The following is a 21512-nucleotide window of genomic DNA, read 5'->3' as shown; positions in this document are numbered from 1 at the left end:
TTCATTAGACCACATTTATTCTGTTTCAGAAACCTGTGTCAACTTAATTTAATCACAATCCAAATTCAGAGCTGTATCAAGCTTGAATGTTGTGTCCATACTTGCCTCAACTGTTCAGGGTTCGACCTCTGTGGTCGTATAAAGCTGTACCCTGGGGAGCATCTGGTTCATATAGTCAAGATATTAATTGTATGCAATATGACTCTACATTCCCCTCTATATGCTTTGTGTATGTTATTTGCTAGCTGTTGCAACAGCGGTTATCCCACATACATTGTATCCGTTTAATTAGATCTCATTTCTTTCTGAATACCGCTTGGCGTGAAAAAAAATCTGACTCTTGACAGTGTTAATTAAAACAAACTTTATTTGCAAAATCACATGTAAAAACACATGTATAATAAATATGTCATATTTTACAAAATAATATAAAATTGATTTGTTACCATGATTTACAAACCAAGAATTATCTTTTTTTAATCGAGCAAGACATTTTGCTTTCGTTTAATAGTTCGACAGCAGTATACCACAACCCAAAGTATAATACTAGTACACAAATAAATGCTTCACAAAGGCACTTTGTTGACGCTTGACACACCGAGTCCTCTTCAATCAGAATTAGTTATTACGAGTATTTTTTCAATCATTATACGTTATTGCAAGTCCTTTTCCAATCACATTAGTTATTGTGAGTCCTTTTTCAATCATCAGTTATTTTTTTACGTTCCTTATGTTTGTATTTGTATACAACTTTATGATGGTATATTAATAAACAGATAAAACAGCAACATTTATCAGCAGTTTGAATCTACTGGTTCTAGTATTATAAGTGTTGTTGAACGCGGAGGAAGAGCACTGTCGTTATAGTCAGCGAAAAGTTCATCGTCAGATTCAATTTGAATGTCATCCTCTACTGAAGGATTGACTCTTCGATGGAATGGATCAGCTCGTCTGAGGTTTCTCGTACCACCATATTTTAGTACTGCCACACCAATGGCCGCAGCGATGACGATTACAGCGGCTGCTATGGCCCCGATGACAATACCAAGGGTTCGAAGGGTGTCGTCTGCTTCGTTAGCTAAAACAAAAGAATGAATGAAAGATTAAGGGGCGTGGCTATAAGACAATAAGACACAGATCCGCCCAGTTCCACTCTCAAAACTCAAAACACATATTATACATTTAGTTATTATACCATAGGCGGATTCAGGGGGCTTGGGAGGCCGGGCACCCCTTTCGTTGGAACAATTTGGTTAACTATATAGGGAATCACTGAAGCATGACTGGAGCCCCCTTTAGGTCAGTCAGCCCCCCCCCTCCATTATCAAAAGTTCTGGATCCGTCACTGTATACCACTATAAACGTAGATTTAGACTTGCTATAGAATAAGAAAAGCATGAAGTGTTTGTAAATAAAAAAAATCCGAAATTGTTCTACAGTATTATAAAGGGGACTGCGAGTAAATATTGTTCATAAGTGCACAACGATTATTTTTGAAATACTTATAACTTCACATAATACTCAATTACACATTAAAATGTAGGGCGTATGCCATAAAAACAATAAACTATTAAAAAGATTACATTTCTGCAACAAAATTGTCCGCTCTTTTTCCCACATCTTACTTTTTTATCCCCTTTATCCCACATCCCCCATTTTTTTAAAACCCTTATATATCAAAAAGCTTGTCATTCCCTTAATACACATCTGATTAAAGGTAATGCCGTTTCGACTTTGAAAAGGACTATTGTAAATGTGACAGAATATGTGTCTGAAAAAAAGACTGACACATACCATAAAAACGGTTGATTGAAGATTTCATAAAATCCAGTGGCAAACATTTCATATAAATAAGCATACGTAAGACATAAACACAAATTCAATCGTTCGATCGTAATGATAACACTACAAGAGAAACAGTTGGAGAAGGGCTTATATATGCGTGAACAATGTCTACGTTTGGGAATGTGCGCGATTTGATTTTTTTTTGTATATCACAGAATAAGGCTTTGAATTTTTTTTTTTTTAGATTAATGAATAGTAACTTATTTAGCAACTGTCAGCATTGATACTATTTTTTGTTTTAAAAACGATTAAAATGACCCATAAATTTTGTTTAATACTAGGACGAGAATTAAAAGGTTTTGAATCTGTTCAAGTTTAAGGTAAAAAACAAAAGACGAATACACTCGGCACACTCTTTTCTTTACAAGGTATAGACCCAATCGGATAATCTGATGTAATACAAATGACTATGGAATGCCAGAAAATAATGCAGTGACTCTAACTGGTTTACCATTGATACAGTTGACCTGACGGACAAACATATTTGTTTCTTTTAATTTCATCACAATTTTAAAACACAAGTATATGCAAATATTTTTTTTATCACTTAACAAATTAATAAAAACTAGTCTTTTAAAACAACTCTAGGCACTTTGTATCACTAAAAGAGAAGGATAAAGTAATTTTTTTACCTGAATAAAGTTTTGTCGAATTTATGCTGCTGCCATTAGTTTGTGTAGACTGTTCCACAGTTGTAGTGACAGCTCCTGTTGAAGGTTCCACAGTTGTCGTGGCAGCTCCTGTTGTAGGTTCCACAGTTGTCGTGGCAGCTCCTGTTGTAGGTTCCACAGTTGTCGTGGCAGCTCCTGTTGTAGGTTCCACAGTTGTAGTGACAGCTCCTGTTGTAGGTTCCACAGTTGTCGTGGCAGCTCCTGTTGTAGGTTCCACAGTTGTAGTGACAGCTTCTGTTGAAGCTTCCACAGTTGTCGTGGCAGCTCCTGTTGTAGGTTCCACAGTTGTCGTGGCAGCTCCTGTTGTAGGTTCCACAGTTGTCGTGGCAGCTCCTGTTGTAGGTTCCACAGTTGTAATGACAGCTCCTGTTGTAGGTTCAACAGTTGTCGTGGCAGCTCCTGTTGTAGGTTCCACAGTTGTAGTGACAGCTGTTGTTGTAGGTTCAACAGTTGGCATGGCAGCTCCTGTTGTAGATTCCACAGTTGTAGTGACAGCTGTTGTTGTAGGTTCAACAGTTGTAGTCGCAGCTTCTGTTGTCGGTTCTACTGTTGTAGTGACAGATTCTGTTGTAGTAGGATCAACAGTCGTAATGGCATCTTCTGTTGTAGTAGATTCAACAGTTGTAGTGATAGCTTCAGTTGTAGTAGTTTCAACAGTTGTAGTGACAGCTTCCGTTGTAGTAGGTTCTACAGTTGTAGTGGCAGCCTCCGTTGTGGTAGCTTCTACAGTTGTAGTGGCAGCTTCCGTTGTTGTAGGTTCAACAGTTGTAGTTGCAGCTTCCGTAATTTTAGGTTCAACAGTTGTAGTGGCAGCTTCCGTTATTGTAGGTTCTACAGTTGTAGTGGCAGCTTCTGTTGTTGTAGGTTCTACAGTTGTAGTGATAGCTTCTGTTGTTGTATGTTCTACAGTTGTAGTGGCAGCCTCCGTTGTTGTAGGTTCTACAGTTCTAGTGATAGCTTCTGTTGTTGTTAGTTCTACAGTTGTAGTGGCAGTGTCCGTTGTTGTAGGTTCTACAGTTGTAGTGACAGATTCTGTTGTATTAGGTTCTACAGTTGTAATGATAGCTTCTGTTGTTATAAGTTCTACAGTTGTAGTGGCAGTCTCCGTTGTTGTAGGTTCTACAGTTGTAGTAGGTTCAACAGTTGTAGTGACAGCTTCCGTTGTTGTATGTTCTACAGTTGAAGTGGCAGCTTCCGTTGTTGTAGGTTCAACAGTTATAGTGTCAGCTTCCGTTGTAGTAGGTCCAACAGTTGTAGTTACAGCGTCTGTTGTAGGTGGTTCTACAGATGTAGTGACAGCTTCTGTTGTAGTAAGTTCTTCAGTTGTAGTGGCAGCTTCTGTTGTTGTAGGTTCTGTTGTTGTAGGTTCTACAATTGTAGTGACAGCTTCTGTTGTAGTAGGTTCTACAGTTGTAGTGACAGATTCTGTAGTAGGCTCTACAGTTGTAGTGAAACCTTCTGTTGTTGTAGGTTCAACAGTTGTAGTGACAGCTTCTGTAGTAGTGACAGTTTCCGTTGTTGTAGGTTCTACTGTTGTAGTAGGTTCAACAGTTGTAGTGATAGCTTCTGTTGTTGTTGGTTCTAATGTTGTAGTGACAGCTTCCGTTGTAGTAGGTTCAACAGTTGTAGTGATAGCTTTTGTTGTTGTAGGTTCTACTGTTGTAGTGACAGCTTCCGTTGTAGTAGGTTCAACAGTTGTAGTGACAGCTTCCGTTGTAGTAGGTTCAACAGTTGTAGTGATAGTTTCTGTTGTAGTAGGTTCTACAGTTGTAGAGGAAGCTTCTGTTGATGTAGGTTCTACAGTTGTAGTGATAGCTTCTGTTGTTGTAGGTTCTACAGTTGTAGTGATAGTTTCTGTTGTAGTAGGTTCTACAGTTGTACTGACAACTTCCGTTGTAGTAGGTTCAACAGTTGTAGTGACAGCTTCTGTTGTAGTATGTTCTACAGTTGTAGTGGCAGCTTCTGTTGTAGTTGGTTCAACAGTTGAAGTGATAGCTTCCCTTGTTGTAGGTTTTACAGTTGTAGTGACAGCCTCTGTTGTATTGATAGCTTCTGTTGTTGTAGGTTCAACAGTTGTAGTGATAGCTTCTGTTGTAGTAGGTTCTACAGTTGTAGTGGGAGCTTCTGTTGTTGTAGGTTCTACAGTTGTAGTGACAGCTTCTGTTGTAGTATGTTCTACAGTTGTAGTGACATATTCTGTTGTAGTAGGTTCTACAGTTGTAGTGACAGATTCTGTTGTAGTAGGTTCTACAGATATAGTGGCAGCTTCTGCTGTTGTAGGTTCAACAGTTGTAGTGATAGCTTCTGTTGTAGTAGGTTCTACAGATGTAGTGGCAGCTTCTGTTGTTATAGGTTCAACAGTTGTAGTGATAGCTTCTGTTGTAGTAGGCTCTACAGTTGTAGTGATAGCTTCTGTTGTTGTAGGTTCTACAGTTGTAGTGATAGTTTCTGTTGTAGCAGGTTCTACAGTTGTAGTGACAACTTCCGTTGTAGTAGGTTCAACAGTTGTAGTGACAGCTTCTGTTGTAGTAGGTTCTACAGTTGTAGTGGCAGCTTCTGTTGTAGTTGGTTCAACAGTTGTAGTGATAGCTTCCGTTGTTGTAGGTTTTACAGTTGTAGTGACAGCCTCTGTTGTAGTGATAGCTTCTGTTGTTGTAGGTTCAACAGTTGTAGTGATAGCGTCTGTTGTAGTAGGTTCTACAGTTGTTGTGGCAGCTTCTGTTGTTGTAGGTTCTACAGTTGTAGTGATAGCTTCTGTTGTTGTAGGTTCTACAGTTGTAGTGATAGCTTCTGTTGTAGTAGGTTCTACAGTTGTAGTGACAGCTTCCGTTGTAGTAGGTTCAACAGTTGTAGTGACAGCTTCTGTTGTAGTAGGTTCTACAGTTGTAGTGGCAGCTTCTGTTGTAATTGGTTCAACAGTTGTCGTGATAGCTTCTGTTTTTGTAGGTTCTACAGTTGTAGTGAAAGCTTCTGTTGTTGTAGGTTCAACAGTTGTAGTGAAAGCTTCTGTTGTAGTAGGTTCTACAGTTGTAGTGACAGATTCTGTTGTAATAGGTTCTACAGTTGTAGTGACAGATTCTGTTGTAGTAGGTTCTACAGATGTAGTTGCAGCTTCTGCTGTTGTAGGTTCAACAGTTGTAGTGATAGCCTCTGTTGTAGTAAGCTCTACAGTTGTAGTGAAATCTTCTGTTGTTGTAGGTTCAACAGTTGTAGTGACAGCTTCTGTTGTAGTAGGTTCTACAGTTGTAGTGACAGTTTCCGTTGTTGTAGGTTCTACTGTTGTAGTGACATCTTCTGTTGTTGTAGGTTCAACAGTTATAGTGATAGCTTCTGTTGTAGTAGGCTCTACAGTTGTAGTGAAATCTTCTGTTGTTGTAGGTTTAACAGTTGTAGTGACAGCTTCTGTTGTAGTAGGTTCTACAGTTGTAGTGACAGTTTCCGTTGTAAGTTCTACTGTTGTAGTGACAGCTATTGTTGTAGTAGGTTCAACAGTTGTAGTGATAGCTTCTGTTGTTGTAGGTTCTAATGTTGTAGTGACAGCTTCCGTTGTAGTAGGTTCAACAGTTGTAGTGATAGCTTTTGTTGTTGTATGTTCTACTGTTACAGTGACAGCTTCCGTTGTAGTAGGTTCAACAGTTAAAGTGATAGCTTCCGTTGTTGTAGGTTCTACAGTTGGAGTGACAGCCTCTGTTGTAGTAGGTCCAACAGTTGTAGTAGGTTCTACAGTTGCAGTGAAAGCTTCTGTTGTAGTAGGTTCTACAGTTGTAGTGACAGTTTCCGTTGTTGTAGGTTCTACTGTTGTAGTGACAGCTTCTGTTGTAGTTGGTTCAACAGTTGTAGTGATAGCTTCTGTTGTTGTAGGTTCTAATGTTGTAGTAGGTTCAACAGTTGTAGTGATAGCTTTTGTTGTTGTAGGTTCTACTGTTGTAGTGACAGTTTCCGTTGTAGTAGGTTCAACAGTTGAAATGAAAGCTTCTGTTGTTATAGATTCAACAGTTGTAGTGACAGATTCCGTTGTTGTAGGTTCTACTGTTGTAGTGACAGCTCCCGTTGTAGTAGGCTCAACAGTTGTAGTGATAGCTTCTGTTGTTGTAGGTTCTACTGTTGTAGTGACAGCTTCCGTTGTTGGTTCTACTGTTGTAGTGACAGCTTCCGTTGTAGTAGGTTCAACAGTTGTAGTGATAGTTTCTGTTGTTGTAGGTTCAACAGTTGTAGTGAAAGCTTCTGTTGTAGTAGGTTCTACAGTTGTAGTGGCAGCTTCTGTTGTTGTAGGTTCTACAGTTGTACTGATAGCTTGTGATGTTGTAGGTTCTACAGTTGTAGTGATAGCTTCTGTTGTAGTAGGTTCTACAGTTATAGTGACAGCTTCCGTTGTAGTAGGATCAACAGTTGTAGTAACAGCTTCTGTTGTAGTAGGTTCTACAGTTGTAGTGGCAACTTCTGTTGTAGTTGGTTCAACAGTTGTCGTGATAGCTTCCGTTGTTGTAGGTTCTCCAGTTGTAGTGACAGCCTCTGTTGTAGTAGGTCCAACAGTTGTAGTAGGTTCTACAGTTGTAGTGAAAGCTTCTGTTGTTGTAGGTTCAACAGTTGTAGTGACAGCTTCTGTTGTAGTAGGTTCTACAGTTATAGTGACATATTCTGTTATTGTAGGTTCTACAGTTGTAGTGACTGATTCTGTTGTAGTAGGTTCTACAGTTGTAGTGACAGCTTCTGTTGTAGTATGTTCTACAGTTGTAGTGACAGATTCTGTTGTAGTAGGTTCTACAGTTGTAGTGACAGATTCTGTTGTAGTAGGATCTACAGATGTAGTGGCAGCTTCTGTTGTTGTAGGTTCAACAGTTGTAGTGATAGCTTCTGTTGTAGTAGTTTCTACAGATGTAGTGGCAGCTTCTGTTGTTGTAGGTTCAACAGTTGTAGTGATAGCTTCTGTTGTAGTAGGCTCTACAGTTGTAGTGAAATCTTCTGTTGTAGTAGGTTCTACAGTTGTAGTGATAGTTTCTGTTGTAGTAGGTTCTACAGTTGTAGTGACAACTTCCGTTGTAGTAGGTTCAACAGTTGTAGTGACAGCTTCTGTTGTAGTAGGTTCTACAGTTGTAATGGCAGCTTCTGTTGTAGTTGGTTGAACAGTTGTAGTGATAGCTTCCGTTGTTGTAGGTTTTACAGTTGTAGTGACAGCCTCTGTTGTAGTGATAGCTTCTGTTGTTGTAGGTTCAACAGTTGTAGTGATAGCTTCTGTTGTAGTAGGTTCTACAGTTGTAGTGGCAGCTTCTGTTGTTGTAGGTTCTACAGTTGTAGTGATAGCTTCTGTTGTTGTAGGTTCTACAGTTGTAGTGATAGCTTCTGTTGTAGTAGGTTCAACAGTTGTAGTGACAGCTTCTGTTGTGGTAGGTTCTACAGTTGTAGTGGCAGCTTCTGTTGTTGTAGGTTCAACAGTTGTCGTGATAGCTTCCGTTGTTGTAGATTCTACAGTTGTAGTGACAGCCTCTGTTGTAGTAGGTCCAACAGTTGTAGTAGGTTCTACAGTTGTAGTGAAAGCTTCTGTTGTTGCAGGTTCAACAGTTGTAGTGACAGTTTCTGTTGTAGTAGGTTCTACAGTTGTAGTGACAGATTCTGTTGTAGTATGTTCTACAGTTGTAGTGACAGATTCTGTTGTAGTAGGTTCTACATATGTAGTGACAGCTTCTGTTGTAGTATGTTCTACAGTTGTAGTGACATATTCTGTTGTAGTAGGTTCTACAGTTGTAGTGACAGATTCTGTTGTAGTAGGTTCTACAGATGTAGTGGCAGCTTCTGCTGTTGTAGGTTCAACAGTTGTAGTGATAGCTTCTGTTGTAGTAGGTTCTACAGATGTAGTGGCAGCTTCTGTTGTTGTAGGTTCAACAGTTGTAGTGATAGCTTCTGTTGTAGTAGGCTCTACAGTTGTAGTGATAGCTTCTGTTGTTGTAGGTTCTACAGTTGTAGTGATAGTTTCTGTTGTAGTAGGTTCTACAGTTGTAGTGACAACTTCCGTTGTAGTAGGTTCAACAGTTGTAGTGACAGCTTCTGTTGTAGTAGGTTCTACAGTTGTAGTGGCAGCTTCTGTTGTAGTTGGTTCAATAGTTGTAGTGATAGCTTCCGTTGTTGTAGGTTTTACAGTTGTAGTGACAGCCTCTGTTGTAGTGATAGCTTCTGTGGTTGTAGGTTCAACAGTTGTAGTGATAGCTTCTGTTGTAGTAGGTTCTACAGTTGTAGTGGCAGCTTCTGTTGTTGTAGGTTCTACAGTTGTAGTGATAGCTTCTGTTGTTGTAGGTTCTACAGTTGTAGTGATAGCTTCTGTTGTAGTAGGTTCTACAGTTGTAGTGACAGCTTCCGTTGTAGTAGGTTCAACAGTTGTAGTGACAGCTTCTGTTGTAGTAGGTTCTACAGTTGTAGTGGCAGCTTCTGTTGTAATTGGTTCAACAGTTGTCGTGATAGCTTCTGTTGTTGTAGGTTCTACAGTTGTAGTGACAGCCTCTGTTGTAGTAGGTCCAACAGTTGTAGTAGGTTCTACAGTTGTAGTGAAAGCTTCTGTTGTTGTAGGTTCAACAGTTGTAGTGACAGCTTCTGTTGTAGTAGGTTCTACAGTTGTAGTGACATATTCTGTTGTAGTAGGTTCTACAGTTGTAGTGACAGATTCTGTTGTAGTAGGTTCTACAGATGTAGTTGCAGCTACTGCTGTTGTAGGTTCAACAGTTGTAGTGATAGCTTCTGTTGTAGTAAGCTCTACAGTTGTAGTGAAATCTTCTGTTGTTGTAGGTTCAATAGTTGTAGTGACAGCTTCTGTTGTAGTAGGTTCTACAGTTGTAGTAGGTTCTACAGTTGTAGTGACAGTTTCCGTTGTTGTAGGTTCTACTGTTGTAGTGACATCTTCTGTTGTTGTAGGTTCAACAGTTATAGTGATAGCTTCTGTTGTAGTAGGCTCTACAGTTGTAGTGAAATCTTCTGTTGTTGTAGGTTTAACAGTTGTAGTGACAGCTTCTGTTGTAGTAGGTTCTACAGTTGTAGTGACAGTTTCCGTTGTTGTAAGTTCTACTGTTGTAGTGACAGCTATTGTTGTAGTAGGTTCAACAGTTGTAGTGATAGCTTCTGTTGTTGTAGGTTCTAATGTTGTAGTGACAGCTTCCGTTGTAGTAGGTTCAACAGTTGTAGTGATAGCTTTTGTTGTTGTATGTTCTACTGTTACAGTGACAGCTTCCGTTGTAGTAGGTTCAACAGTTAAAGTGATAGCTTCCGTTGTTGTAGGTTCTACAGTTGGAGTGACAGCCTCTGTTGTAGTAGGTCCAACAGTTGTAGTAGGTTCTACAGTTGCAGTGAAAGCTTCTGTTGTAGTAGGTTCTACAGTTGTAGTGACAGTTTCCGTTGTTGTAGGTTCTACTGTTGTAGTGACAGCTTCTGTTGTAGTTGGTTCAACAGTTGTAGTGATAGCTTCTGTTGTTGTAGGTTCTAATGTTGTAGTAGGTTCAACAGTTGTAGTGATAGCTTTTGTTGTTGTAGGTTCTACTGTTGTAGTGACAGTTTCCGTTGTAGTAGGTTCAACAGTTGAAATGAAAGCTTCTGTTGTTATAGATTCAACAGTTGTAGTGACAGATTCCGTTGTTGTAGGTTCTACTGTTGTAGTGACAGCTCCCGTTGTAGTAGGCTCAACAGTTGTAGTGATAGCTTCTGTTGTTGTAGGTTCAACTGTTGTAGTGACAGCTTCCGTTGTTGGTTCTACTGTTGTAGTGACAGCTTCCGTTGTAGTAGGTTCAACAGTTGTAGTGATAGTTTCTGTTGTTGTAGGTTCAACAGTTGTAGTGAAAGCTTCTGTTGTAGTAGGTTCTACAGTTGTAGTGGCAGCTTCTGTTGTTGTAGGTTCTACAGTTGTACTGATAGCTTGTGATGTTGTAGGTTCTACAGTTGTAGTGATAGCTTCTGTTGTAGTAGGTTCTACAGTTGTAGTGACAGCTTCCGTTGTAGTAGGATCAACAGTTGTAGTAACAGCTTCTGTTGTAGTAGGTTCTACAGTTGTAGTGGCAACTTCTGTTGTAGTTGGTTCAACAGTTGTCGTGATAGCTTCCGTTGTTGTAGGTTCTACAGTTGTAGTGACAGCCTCTGTTGTAGTAGGTCCAACAGTTGTAGTAGGTTCTACAGTTGTAGTGAAAGCTTCTGTTGTTGTAGGTTCAACAGTTGTAGTGACAGCTTCTGTTGTAGTAGGTTCTACAGTTGTAGTGACATATTCTGTTATTGTAGGTTCTACAGTTGTAGTGACTGATTCTGTTGTAGTAGGTTCTACAGTTGTAGTGACAGCTTCTGTTGTAGTATGTTCTACAGTTGTAGTGACAGATTCTGTTGTAGTAGGTTCTACAGTTGTAGTGACAGATTCTGTTATAGTAGGTTCTACAGATGTAGTGGCAGCTTCTGTTGTTGTAGGTTCAACAGTTGTAGTGATAGCTTCTGTTGTTGTAGTTTCTACAGATGTAGTGGCAGCTTCTGTTGTTGTAGGTTCTACAGTTGTAGTGACAGCCTCTGTTGTAGTAGGTCCAACAGTTGTAGTAGGTTCTACAGTTGTAGTGAAAGCTTCTGTTGTTGTAGGTTCAACAGTTGTAGTGACAGCTTCTGTTGTAGTAGGTTCTACAGTTGTAGTGACATATTCTGTTGTAGTAGGTTCTACAGTTGTAGTGACAGATTCTGTTGTAGTAGGTTCTACAGATGTAGTTGCAGCTACTGCTGTTGTAGGTTCAACAGTTGTAGTGATAGCTTCTGTTGTAGTAAGCTCTACAGTTGTAGTGAAATCTTCTGTTGTTGTAGGTTCAATAGTTGTAGTGACAGCTTCTGTTGTAGTAGGTTCTACAGTTGTAGTAGGTTCTACAGTTGTAGTGACAGTTTCCGTTGTTGTAGGTTCTACTGTTGTAGTGACATCTTCTGTTGTTGTAGGTTCAACAGTTATAGTGATAGCTTCTGTTGTAGTAGGCTCTACAGTTGTAGTGAAATCTTCTGTTGTTGTAGGTTTAACAGTTGTAGTGACAGCTTCTGTTGTAGTAGGTTCTACAGTTGTAGTGACAGTTTCCGTTGTTGTAAGTTCTACTGTTGTAGTGACAGCTATTGTTGTAGTAGGTTCAACAGTTGTAGTGATAGCTTCTGTTGTTGTAGGTTCTAATGTTGTAGTGACAGCTTCCGTTGTAGTAGGTTCAACAGTTGTAGTGATAGCTTTTGTTGTTGTATGTTCTACTGTTACAGTGACAGCTTCCGTTGTAGTAGGTTCAACAGTTAAAGTGATAGCTTCCGTTGTTGTAGGTTCTACAGTTGGAGTGACAGCCTCTGTTGTAGTAGGTCCAACAGTTGTAGTAGGTTCTACAGTTGCAGTGAAAGCTTCTGTTGTAGTAGGTTCTACAGTTGTAGTGACAGTTTCCGTTGTTGTAGGTTCTACTGTTGTAGTGACAGCTTCTGTTGTAGTTGGTTCAACAGTTGTAGTGATAGCTTCTGTTGTTGTAGGTTCTAATGTTGTAGTAGGTTCAACAGTTGTAGTGATAGCTTTTGTTGTTGTAGGTTCTACTGTTGTAGTGACAGTTTCCGTTGTAGTAGGTTCAACAGTTGAAATGAAAGCTTCTGTTGTTATAGATTCAACAGTTGTAGTGACAGATTCCGTTGTTGTAGGTTCTACTGTTGTAGTGACAGCTCCCGTTGTAGTAGGCTCAACAGTTGTAGTGATAGCTTCTGTTGTTGTAGGTTCAACTGTTGTAGTGGCAGCTTCCGTTGTTGGTTCTACTGTTGTAGTGACAGCTTCCGTTGTAGTAGGTTCAACAGTTGTAGTGATAGTTTCTGTTGTTGTAGGTTCAACAGTTGTAGTGAAAGCTTCTGTTGTAGTAGGTTCTACAGTTGTAGTGGCAGCTTCTGTTGTTGTAGGTTCTACAGTTGTACTGATAGCTTGTGATGTTGTAGGTTCTACAGTTGTAGTGATAGCTTCTGTTGTAGTAGGTTCTACAGTTGTAGTGACAGCTTCCGTTGTAGTAGGATCAACAGTTGTAGTAACAGCTTCTGTTGTAGTAGGTTCTACAGTTGTAGTGGCAACTTCTGTTGTAGTTGGTTCAACAGTTGTCGTGATAGCTTCCGTTGTTGTAGGTTCTACAGTTGTAGTGACAGCCTCTGTTGTAGTAGGTCCAACAGTTGTAGTAGGTTCTACAGTTGTAGTGAAAGCTTCTGTTGTTGTAGGTTCAACAGTTGTAGTGACAGCTTCTGTTGTAGTAGGTTCTACAGTTGTAGTGACATATTCTGTTATTGTAGGTTCTACAGTTGTAGTGACTGATTCTGTTGTAGTAGGTTCTACAGTTGTAGTGACAGCTTCTGTTGTAGTATGTTCTACAGTTGTAGTGACAGATTCTGTTGTAGTAGGTTCTACAGTTGTAGTGACAGATTCTGTTATAGTAGGTTCTACAGATGTAGTGGCAGCTTCTGTTGTTGTAGGTTCAACAGTTGTAGTGATAGCTTCTGTTGTTGTAGTTTCTACAGATGTAGTGGCAGCTTCTGTTGTTGTAGGTTCAACAGTTGTAGTGATAGCTTCTGTTGTAGTAGGCTCTACAGTTGTAGTGAAATCTTCTGTTGTAGTAGGTTCTACAGTTGTAGTGATAGTTTCTGTTGTAGTAGGTTCTACAGTTGTAGTGACAACTTCCGTTGTAGTAGGTTCAACAGTTGTAGTGACAGCTTCTGTTGTAGTAGGTTCTACAGTTGTAGTGGCAGCTTCTGTTGTAGTTGGTTGAACAGTTGTAGTGATAGCTTCCGTTGTTGTAGGTTTTACAGTTGTAGTGACAGCCTCTGTTGTAGTGATAGCTTCTGTTGTTGTAGGTTCAACAGTTGTAGTGACAGTTTCCATTGTTGTAGGTTCTACTGTTGTAGTGACAGCTCCCGTTGTAGTAGTCTCAACAGTTGTAGTGATAGCTTCTGTTGTTGTAGGTTCTACTGTTGTAGTGACAGCTTCCGTTGTTGTAGGTTCTTCTGTTGTAGTGACAGCTTCCGTTGTAGTAGGCTCAACAGTTGTAGTGATAGTTTCTGTTGTTGTAGGTTCTACTGTTGTAGTGACAGCTTCCGTTGTAGTAGGTTCAACAGTTGTAGTGATAGCTTCTGTTGTTGTAGGTTCAACAGTTGTAGTGATAGCTTCTGTTGTAGTAGGTTCTACAGTTGTAGTGGCAGCTTCTGTTGTTGTAGGTTCTAAAGTTGTAGTGATAGCTTCTGTTGTTGTAAGTTCTACAGTTGTAGTGATAGCTTCTGTTGTAGTAGGTTCTACAGTTGAAGTGGCAGCTTCTGTTGTAGTTGGTTCAACAGTTGTAGTGATAGCTTCTGTTGTTGTAGGTTCTACAGTTGTAGTGACAGCCTCTGTTGTAGTAGGTCCAACAGTTGTAGTAGGTTCTACAGTTGTAGTGAAAGCTTCTGTTGTTGTAGGTTCAACAGTTGTAGTGACAGCTTCTGTTGTAGTAGGTTCTACATTTGTAGTGACAGATTCTGTTGTAGTAGGTTTTACAGTTGTAGTGACAGATTCTGTTGTAGTAGGTTCTACAGATGTAGTTGCAGCTTCTGTTGTTGTAAGTTCAACAGTTGTAGTGATAGCTTCTGTTGTAGTAGGCTCTACAGTTGTAGTGAAATATTTTGTTGTTGTAGGTTCAACAGTTGTAGTGACAGCTTCTGTTGTAGTAGGTTCTACAGTTGTAGTGACAGTTTCCGTTGTTGTAGGTTCTACTGTTGTAGTGACAGCTTCTGATGTTGTAGGTTCAACAGTTGTAGTGATAGCTTCATTTGTAGTAGGTTCAACAGTTGTAGTGACAGCTTCTGTTGTAGTAGGTTCTACAGTTGTAGTGACAGTTTCCTTTGTTGTAGGTTCTACTGTTGTAGTGACAAATTCTGTTGTTGTAGATTCAACAGTTGTAGTGATAGCTTCTGTTGTAGTAGGCTCTACAGTTGTTGTGAAATCTTCTGTTGTTGTAGGTTCAACAGTTGTAGTGACAGCTTCTGTTGTAGTAGGTTCTACAGTTGAAGTGACAGTTTCCGTTGTTGTAGGTTCTACAGTTGTAGTGAAATCTTCTGTTGTTGTAGGTTCAACAGTTGTAGTGACAGCTTCTGTTGTAGTAGGTTCTACAGTTGTAGTGATAGCTTCTGTTGTAGTAGGTTCTACAGTTGTAGTGATAGCTTCTGTTGTTGTAGGTTCAACAGTTGTAGTTGCAGTTTCTGTTGTTGTAGGTTCTACAGTTGTAGTGATAGCTTCTGTTGTTGTAGGTTCTACAGTTATAGTGATAGATTCTGTTGTAGTAGGTTCTACAGTTGTAGTGACAGCTTCCGTTGTAGTAGGTTCAATAGTTGTAGTGACAGCTTCTGTTGTAGTAGGTATTACAGTTGTAGTGGCAGCTTCTGTTGTAGTAGGTTCAACAGTTTTAGTGGCAGCTTCTGTTGTTGTAGGTTCTACAGTTGTAGTGATAGCTTCTGTTGTTGTAGATTCTACAGTTGTAGTAATAGCTTCTGTTGTAGTAGGTTCTAATGTTGTAGTGACAGCTTCCGTTGTAGTAGGTTCAACAGTTGTAGTGATAGCTTTTGTTGTTGTAGGTTCTACTGTTGTAGTGACAGTTTCCGTTGTAGTAGGTTCAACAGTTGAAGTGAAAGCTTCTGTTGTTATAGATTCAACAGTTGTAGTGACAGCTTCCGTTGTTGTATGTTCTACTGTTGTAGTGACAGCTTCCGTTGTAGTAGGCTCAACAGTTGTAGTGATAGCTTCTGTTGTTGTAGGTTCTACTGTTGTAGTGACAGCTTCCGTTGTTGTAGGTTCTACTGTTGTAGTGACAGCTTCCGTTGTAGTAGGTTCAACAGTTGTAGTGATAGTTTCTGTTGTTGTAGGTTCAACAGTTGTAGTGATAGCTTCTGTTGTAGTAGGTTCTACAGTTGTAGTGGCAGCTTCTGTTGATGTAGGTTCTACAGTTGTAGTGATAGCTTCTGTTGTTGTAGATTCTACAGTTGTAGTAATAGCGTCTGCTGTAGTAGGTTCTACAGTTGTAGTGATAGCTTCTGTTGTAGTAGGTTCTACAGTTGTAGTGGTAGCTTCTGTTGTTGTAGGTTCTACAGTTGTAGTGATAGCTTCTGTTGTAGTAGGTTCTACAGTTGTAGTGATAGCTTCTGTTGTTGTAGATTCTACAGTAGTAGTAATAGCTTCTGTTGTAGTAGGTTCTATAGTTGTAGTGACAGCTTCCGTTGTAGTTGGTTCAACAGTTGTAGTGACAGCTTCTGTTGTAGTAGGTTCTACAGTTGAAGTGGCAGTTTCTGTTGTAGTTGGTTCAACAGTTGTAGTGATAACTTCCGTTGTTGTAGGTTTTACAGTTGTAGTGACAGCCTTTGTTGTAGTAGGTCCAACAGTTGTAGTAGGTTCTACTGTTGTAGTGAAAGCTTCTGTTGTTGTAGGTTTAACAGTTGTAGTGACAGCTTCTGTTGTAGTAGGTTCTACAGTTGTAGTGGCAGCTTCTGTTGTAGTTGGTTCAACAGTTGTCGTGATAGCTTCCGTTGTTGTAGGTTCTACAGTTGTAGGGACAGCCTCTGTTGTAGTAGGTCCAACAGTTGTATTAGGTTCTACAGTTGTAGTGACAGATTCTGTTGTTGTAAGTTCTACAGTTGTAGTGACAGATTCTGTTGTTGTAAGTTCTACAGTTGTAGTGACAGATTCTGTTGTAGTAGGTTCTATAGATGTAGTGGCAGCTTCTGTTGTAGTAGGCTCTACAGTTGTAGTGAGAGCTTCTGTTGTAGTAGGTACAACAGTTGTAGTGATTGCTTCTGATGTAGTTAGTTCAACAGTTGAAGTGATAGCTTCCGTTGTTGTAGGTTCTACAGTTGTAGTGACAGCCTCTGTTGTAGTTAGTCTAATAGTTGTAGTAGGTTCTACAGTTGTAGTGAAAGCTTCTGTTGTTGTAGGTTCAACAGAAATAGAGACAGATTCTGTTGTAGTAGGTTCTACAGATGTAGTGGCAGCTTCTGTTGTTGTAGGTTCTACAGTTGTAGTGATAGCTTCTGTTGTTGTAGGTTCAACAGTTGTAGTGACAGTTTCCGTTGTTGTAGGTTCTACTGTTGTAGTGACAGCTCCCGTTGTAGTAGGCTCAACAGTTGTAGTGATAGCTTCTGTTGTTGTAGGTTCTACTGTTGTAGTGACAGCTTTCGTTGTTTTAGGTTCTACTGTTGTAGTGACAGCTTCCGTTGTAGTAGGCTCAACAGTTGTAGTAATAGTTTCTGTTGTTGCAGGTTCTACTGTTGTAGTGACAGCTTCCGTTGTTGTAGGTTCAACAGTTGTAGTGATAGCTTCTGTTGTTGTAGGTTCAACAGTTGTAGTGATAGCTTCTGTTGTAGTAGGTTCTACAGTTGTAGTGGCAGCTTCTGTTGTTGTATGTTCTACAGTTGTAGTGATAGCTTCTGTTGTAGTAGGTTCTACAGTTGTAGTGGCAGCTTCTGTTGTTGTAGGTTCTACAGTTGCAGTGATAGCTTCTGTTGTTGTAGATTCTACAGTTGTAGTAATAGCTTCTGTTGTAGTAGGTTCTACAGTTGTAGTGACAGCTTCCGTTGTAAATGGTTCAACAGTTGTAGTGACAGCTTCTGTTGTAGTAGGTTCTACAGTTGAAGTGGCAGTTTCTGTTGTAGTTGGTTCAACAGTTGTAGTGATAGCTTCCGTTGTTGTAGGTTTTACAGTTGTAGTGACAGCCTCTGTTGTAGTAGGTCCAACAGTTGTAGTAGGTTCTACAGTTGTAGTAGGTTCTACTGTTGTAGTGAAAGCTTCTGTTGTTGTAGGTTCAACAGTTGTAGTGACAGCTTCTGTTGTAGTAGGTTCTACAGTTGTAGTGGCAGCTTCTGTTGTAGTTGGTTCAACAGTTGTCGTGATAGCTTCCGTTGTTGTAGTTTCTACAGTTGTAGGTACAGCCGCTGTTGTAGTAGGTCCAGCAGTTGTAGTAGGTTCTACAGTTGTAGTGACAGATTCTGTTGTTGTAGGTTCTACAGTTGTAGTGACATATTCTGTTGTAGTAGGTTCTATAGATGTAGTGGCAGCTTCTGTTGTTGTTGGTTCAACAGTTGTAGTGATAGCTTCTGTTGTAGTGGGCTGTACAGTTGTAGTGAGAGCTTCTGTTGTAGTAGGTACAACAGTTGTAGTGATAGCTTCTGTTGTAGTTGGTTCAACAGTTGTAGTGATAGCTTCCGTTGTTGTAGGTTCTACAGTTGTAGTGACAGCCTCTGTTGTAGTTAGTCTAACAGTTGTAGTAGGTTCTACAGTTGTAGTGAAAGCTTCTGTTGTTGTAGGTTCAACAGAAGTAGTGACAGATTCTGTTGTAGTATGTTCTACAGTTGTAGTGACAGATTCTGTTGTAGAAGGTTCTACAGTTGTAGTGACAGATTCTGTTGTAGTAGGTTCTACAGATGTAGTGGCAGCTTTTGTTGTTGTAGGTTCTACAGTTGTAGTGATAGCTTCTCGTGTAGGTTCAACAGTTGTAGTGACAGTTTCCGTTGTTGTAGGTTCTACTGTTGTAGTGACAGCTCCCGTTGTAGTAGGCTCAACAGTTGTAGTGATAGCTTCTGTTGTTGTAGGTTCTACTGTTGTAGTGACAGCTTCCGTTGTTGTAGGTTCTTCTGTTGTAGTGACAGCTTCCGTTGTAGTAGGCTCAACATTTGTAGTGATAGTTTCTGTTGTTGTAGGTTCTACTGTTGTAGTGACAGCTTCCGTTGTAGTAGGTTCAACAGTTGTAGTGATAGCTTCTGTTGTTGTAGGTTCAACAGTTGTAGTGATAGCTTCTGTTGTAGTAGGTTCTACAGTTGTAGTGGCAGCTTCTGTTGTTGTAGGTTCTAAAGTTGTAGTGATAGCTTCTGTTGTTGTAGGTTCTACAGTTGTAGTGACAGGCTCTGTTGTAGTAGGTCCAACAGTTGTAGTAGGTTCTACAGTTGTAGTGAAAGCTTCTGTTGTTGTAGGTTCAACAGTTGTAGTGACAGCTTCTGTTGTAGTAGGTTCTACATTTGTAGTGACAGATTCTGTTGTAGTAGGTTTTACAGTTGTAGTGACAGATTCTGTTGTAGTAGGTTCTACAGATGTAGTTGCAGCTTCTGTTGTTGTAGGTTCAACAGTTGTAGTGATAGCTTCTGTTGTAGTAGGCCCTACAGTTGTAGTGAAATATTTTGTTGTTGTAGGTTCTACAGTTGTAGTGACAGTTTCCGTTGTTGTAGGTTCTACTGTTGTAGTGACAGCTTCTGTTGTAGTAGGTTCAACAGTTGTAGTGATAGCTTCTGTTGTTGTAGGTTCTACTGTTGTAGTGACAGCTTCCGTTGTAGTAGGTTCAACAGTTGTAGTGATAGCTTCTGTTGTTGTAGGTTCAGCAGTTGTAGTGATTGCTTTTGTTGTAGTAGGTTCTGCAGTTGTATAGGCAGCTTCTGTTGTAGTAGGTTCTACAGTTGTAGTGGCAGCGTCTGTTGTTGCAGGTTCTACAGTTGTAGTGATAGCTTCTGTTGTTGTAGAATCTACAGTAGCAGTGATAGCTTCTGTTGTAGTAGGCTCTACAGTTGTAGTGACAGCTTCTGTTGTAGTAGGTTCAACAGTTGTAGTGACAGCTTCTGTGGTAGTAGGCTCTACAGTTGTAGTGATAGCTTCTGTTGTTGTAGGTTCTACAGTTGTAGTGACAGCTTCCGTTGTAGTAGGTTCTACAGTTGTAGTGGGCTCTACAGTTGTAGTGACAGCTTCCGTTGTAGTATGTTCTGCAGTTGTAGTAGGCTCTACAGTTGTAGTGATAGCTTCTATTGTTGTAGGTTCTGCAGTTGTAGTAATAGCTTCTGTTGTAGTAGGTTCTACAGTTGTAGTGATAGCTCTTGTTGTAGTAGGTTCAACAGTTGTATTGACAGCTTCTGTTGTAGTAGGTTCTACAGTTGTAGTGGCAGCTTCCGATATTGAGTATTTTATAGTTGTGGTGAATGATTCTGTAGTAGTATCAGTAGATACACTACACGTCATCGACATGATCAGTACGAGATGAATCCATACTGTATCTGAAATGAACCAGTTGATAACGTGTTATGTTAACAGCTGATGATTTTGAAACGAATGATTATTTATGTATATTATATTTGGAAATCAATCATATCATTTTTTTAATTAATGCTATGATTGACAAAACCTCTTGTACTATTTTTTTACTGTATCAAATTAGAATTTGGATAGGCAGGACATTATGATAATTTTTAAAAAGAAAATGGTATAGTATAACCATCGGTGTGAGTGCACAGTTTGTTTTCTTGGATTTATAGAGAAGTCGTCGACCATTCGACTTTTTATTGGTTCGGGTTATGGCACGGATTATTGTTTTCAATTTTAACGGAAAAAAATACAAGATATATTAAAATATGAAATCAATTTTCAGAAGAAAAAAACTATTCTCAATTTAATTATTTAATTTTTTTACATTTGAGATTGATTTTTTTCCAAAGAAATTAAGACTCGAACAAATGATTTTCAAACAACCTAACCCCTATCCCCAAACTAAATAAAACTTTGCCTTCTATTTACTATTAGACAGCCACCAAAAACATGATGAAACCACTCAAAGACATCTTGAATTCATAGTAGAAAGGTGTCAATGTAAGATTGGCATTAACGATTTTAGAGATATTGTTTTTACTACTTACAATGTTTTACCCAATATGTTCGACATGATGGGTGTAGTAATCTAAGAAACGTCTTCGCCATTCATCTGTAAATTACTGAAAGTAAACAAATGTGAAAAATTATAAAGATAGACAATTAAATGAACTTGAATAAAGAAAGTTGTGGAATATGAAGTCATCAGCCGACCGACCGACCGACCGACCGACCGACCGATCGGCAAGCAGACAGTTTCAAAATAACAAGCTTTTTAAAAGACTGTAACAAATTGACGTTATAATTAAAATGTGCATTCATATTTCAAAGAACATATGAGTTGTAGGTAATGTTTTTGAACCATAATTGCTTTAATATCTAAAATATTCTTTGTATTATGTATATTTGGTGTCGTGTTATTCTTTCTTTCTGATGGGTGATACATTTTACGCAGGAATTGCTAATGTATAATTGTAATCCTCTTGTAGCACCATACGTATGCCCAAGTTGTAATACATTGCCTTGTCTTTGATCTGTTTACCCTTAAGGAGCATCTACGTTTGGCCCCAGTTTTAATGTAGTACGTGTAGATTGGCCCCAGTTTTAATGGGGTACGTTGTTTGAATATAAAAAAGAAAATGTGGTGTGATTGCCAATGAGACAATTCTTCACAAAAGACCAAATGATACATACATAAACAATAGTTCACCGCACGGCTTTCGACAATGAGCAAAGCCCATACCGCGTACTCAGTTATAAGCCCCGAAATGACAAATGTAAAACAAGTCAAACAAGAAAACTTTGTCCCTCTGGTATCTTCTCTTTTTTTTGTGTGTCAACTTATCATAGTTATTTGGCCGTTCGTTACTATAAAAATAAGGAGATGTGGTATGATTGCCAATGAGACAACTCTCTACAAGAGTCCAAAATAACCAGAAATTTAAAACAACTGCATGTCACCGTTCGGCCTAATGTCTATTTTATCTTGCATGAAGGTCTTGCAATATGATTGAGTTATAAAAATAAGACGATATGATATGATTGAAAATGATACAACTATTCACAAGAGAACACAGAGCAAGGATAAAAACAACTATAGGTCCCTGTACAGCCTTCGACAATCAGCAAAACATATATCGTATAGTATGCTATAAAAGGTTCCTTATGTGAATTTGACAAAACCTTTCGGAATTTTGGGTCTTCAATGCTCACCAACTTCGTAATTTTTTGGCCTTTTAGTTTTTATATTCGAGCGTCACTGGTGAGTCTTTCGCGTCTGGTGATGATAACATAAAGTTTGGTATCTATGGTGAGTTTATCTATAAATGAATAATCCTAAATACAATTCTCATACATTTTTAATGTAACATTTCTGTTAA

The 21512-nt window shown here is 39.3% G+C and overlaps 1 protein-coding gene across 1 annotated transcript; it reads right to left on the bottom strand.

The window, feature by feature from the left end:
• Nucleotides 1-349: 349 nt before the first annotated feature.
• Nucleotides 350-19515, bottom strand: LOC139484116 (mucin-2-like). Its single transcript, XM_071267844.1, has 8 exons — nucleotides 17498-19515; nucleotides 17055-17395; nucleotides 13756-16898; nucleotides 11149-13533; nucleotides 9118-11037; nucleotides 7840-9087; nucleotides 2478-7692; nucleotides 350-1078 (listed from the first exon to the last, which is right to left on the bottom strand). The coding sequence occupies exons 1-8, from the start codon at nucleotides 19513-19515 to the stop codon at nucleotides 795-797; spliced, it is 16554 nt and encodes a 5517-aa protein (XP_071123945.1). The 3' UTR covers nucleotides 350-794.
• Nucleotides 19516-21512: the final 1997 nt, after the last annotated feature.

Source organism: Mytilus edulis, chromosome 8 (genome assembly GCF_963676685.1).
Source record: "Mytilus edulis chromosome 8, xbMytEdul2.2, whole genome shotgun sequence".
Taxonomy (NCBI): domain Eukaryota; kingdom Metazoa; phylum Mollusca; class Bivalvia; order Mytilida; family Mytilidae; genus Mytilus; species Mytilus edulis.
The sequence above is the reverse complement of the archived record's forward strand: the minus strand, read 5'-3'. Positions and strand labels throughout refer to the sequence as shown.

What these genes read in the sequence shown, in the direction of transcription:
- LOC139484116 (XM_071267844.1), bottom strand. Translation starts at nt 19,515, where the DNA reads ATGTCGATGACGTGTAGTGTATCTACTGATACTACTACAGAATCATTC. An exon ending in CAGAATATGTCACTACAACT is followed by an intron (nt 11,038 to 11,148) that starts GTAGAACCTACT and finishes ACTACAACAGAG; the next exon opens with GCTGTCACTACAACTGTAGA. An exon ending in CAGAAGCTATCACTACAACT is followed by an intron (nt 7,693 to 7,839) that starts GTAGAACCTACA and finishes ACTACAACAGAG; the next exon opens with GCTGTCACTACAACTGTAAA.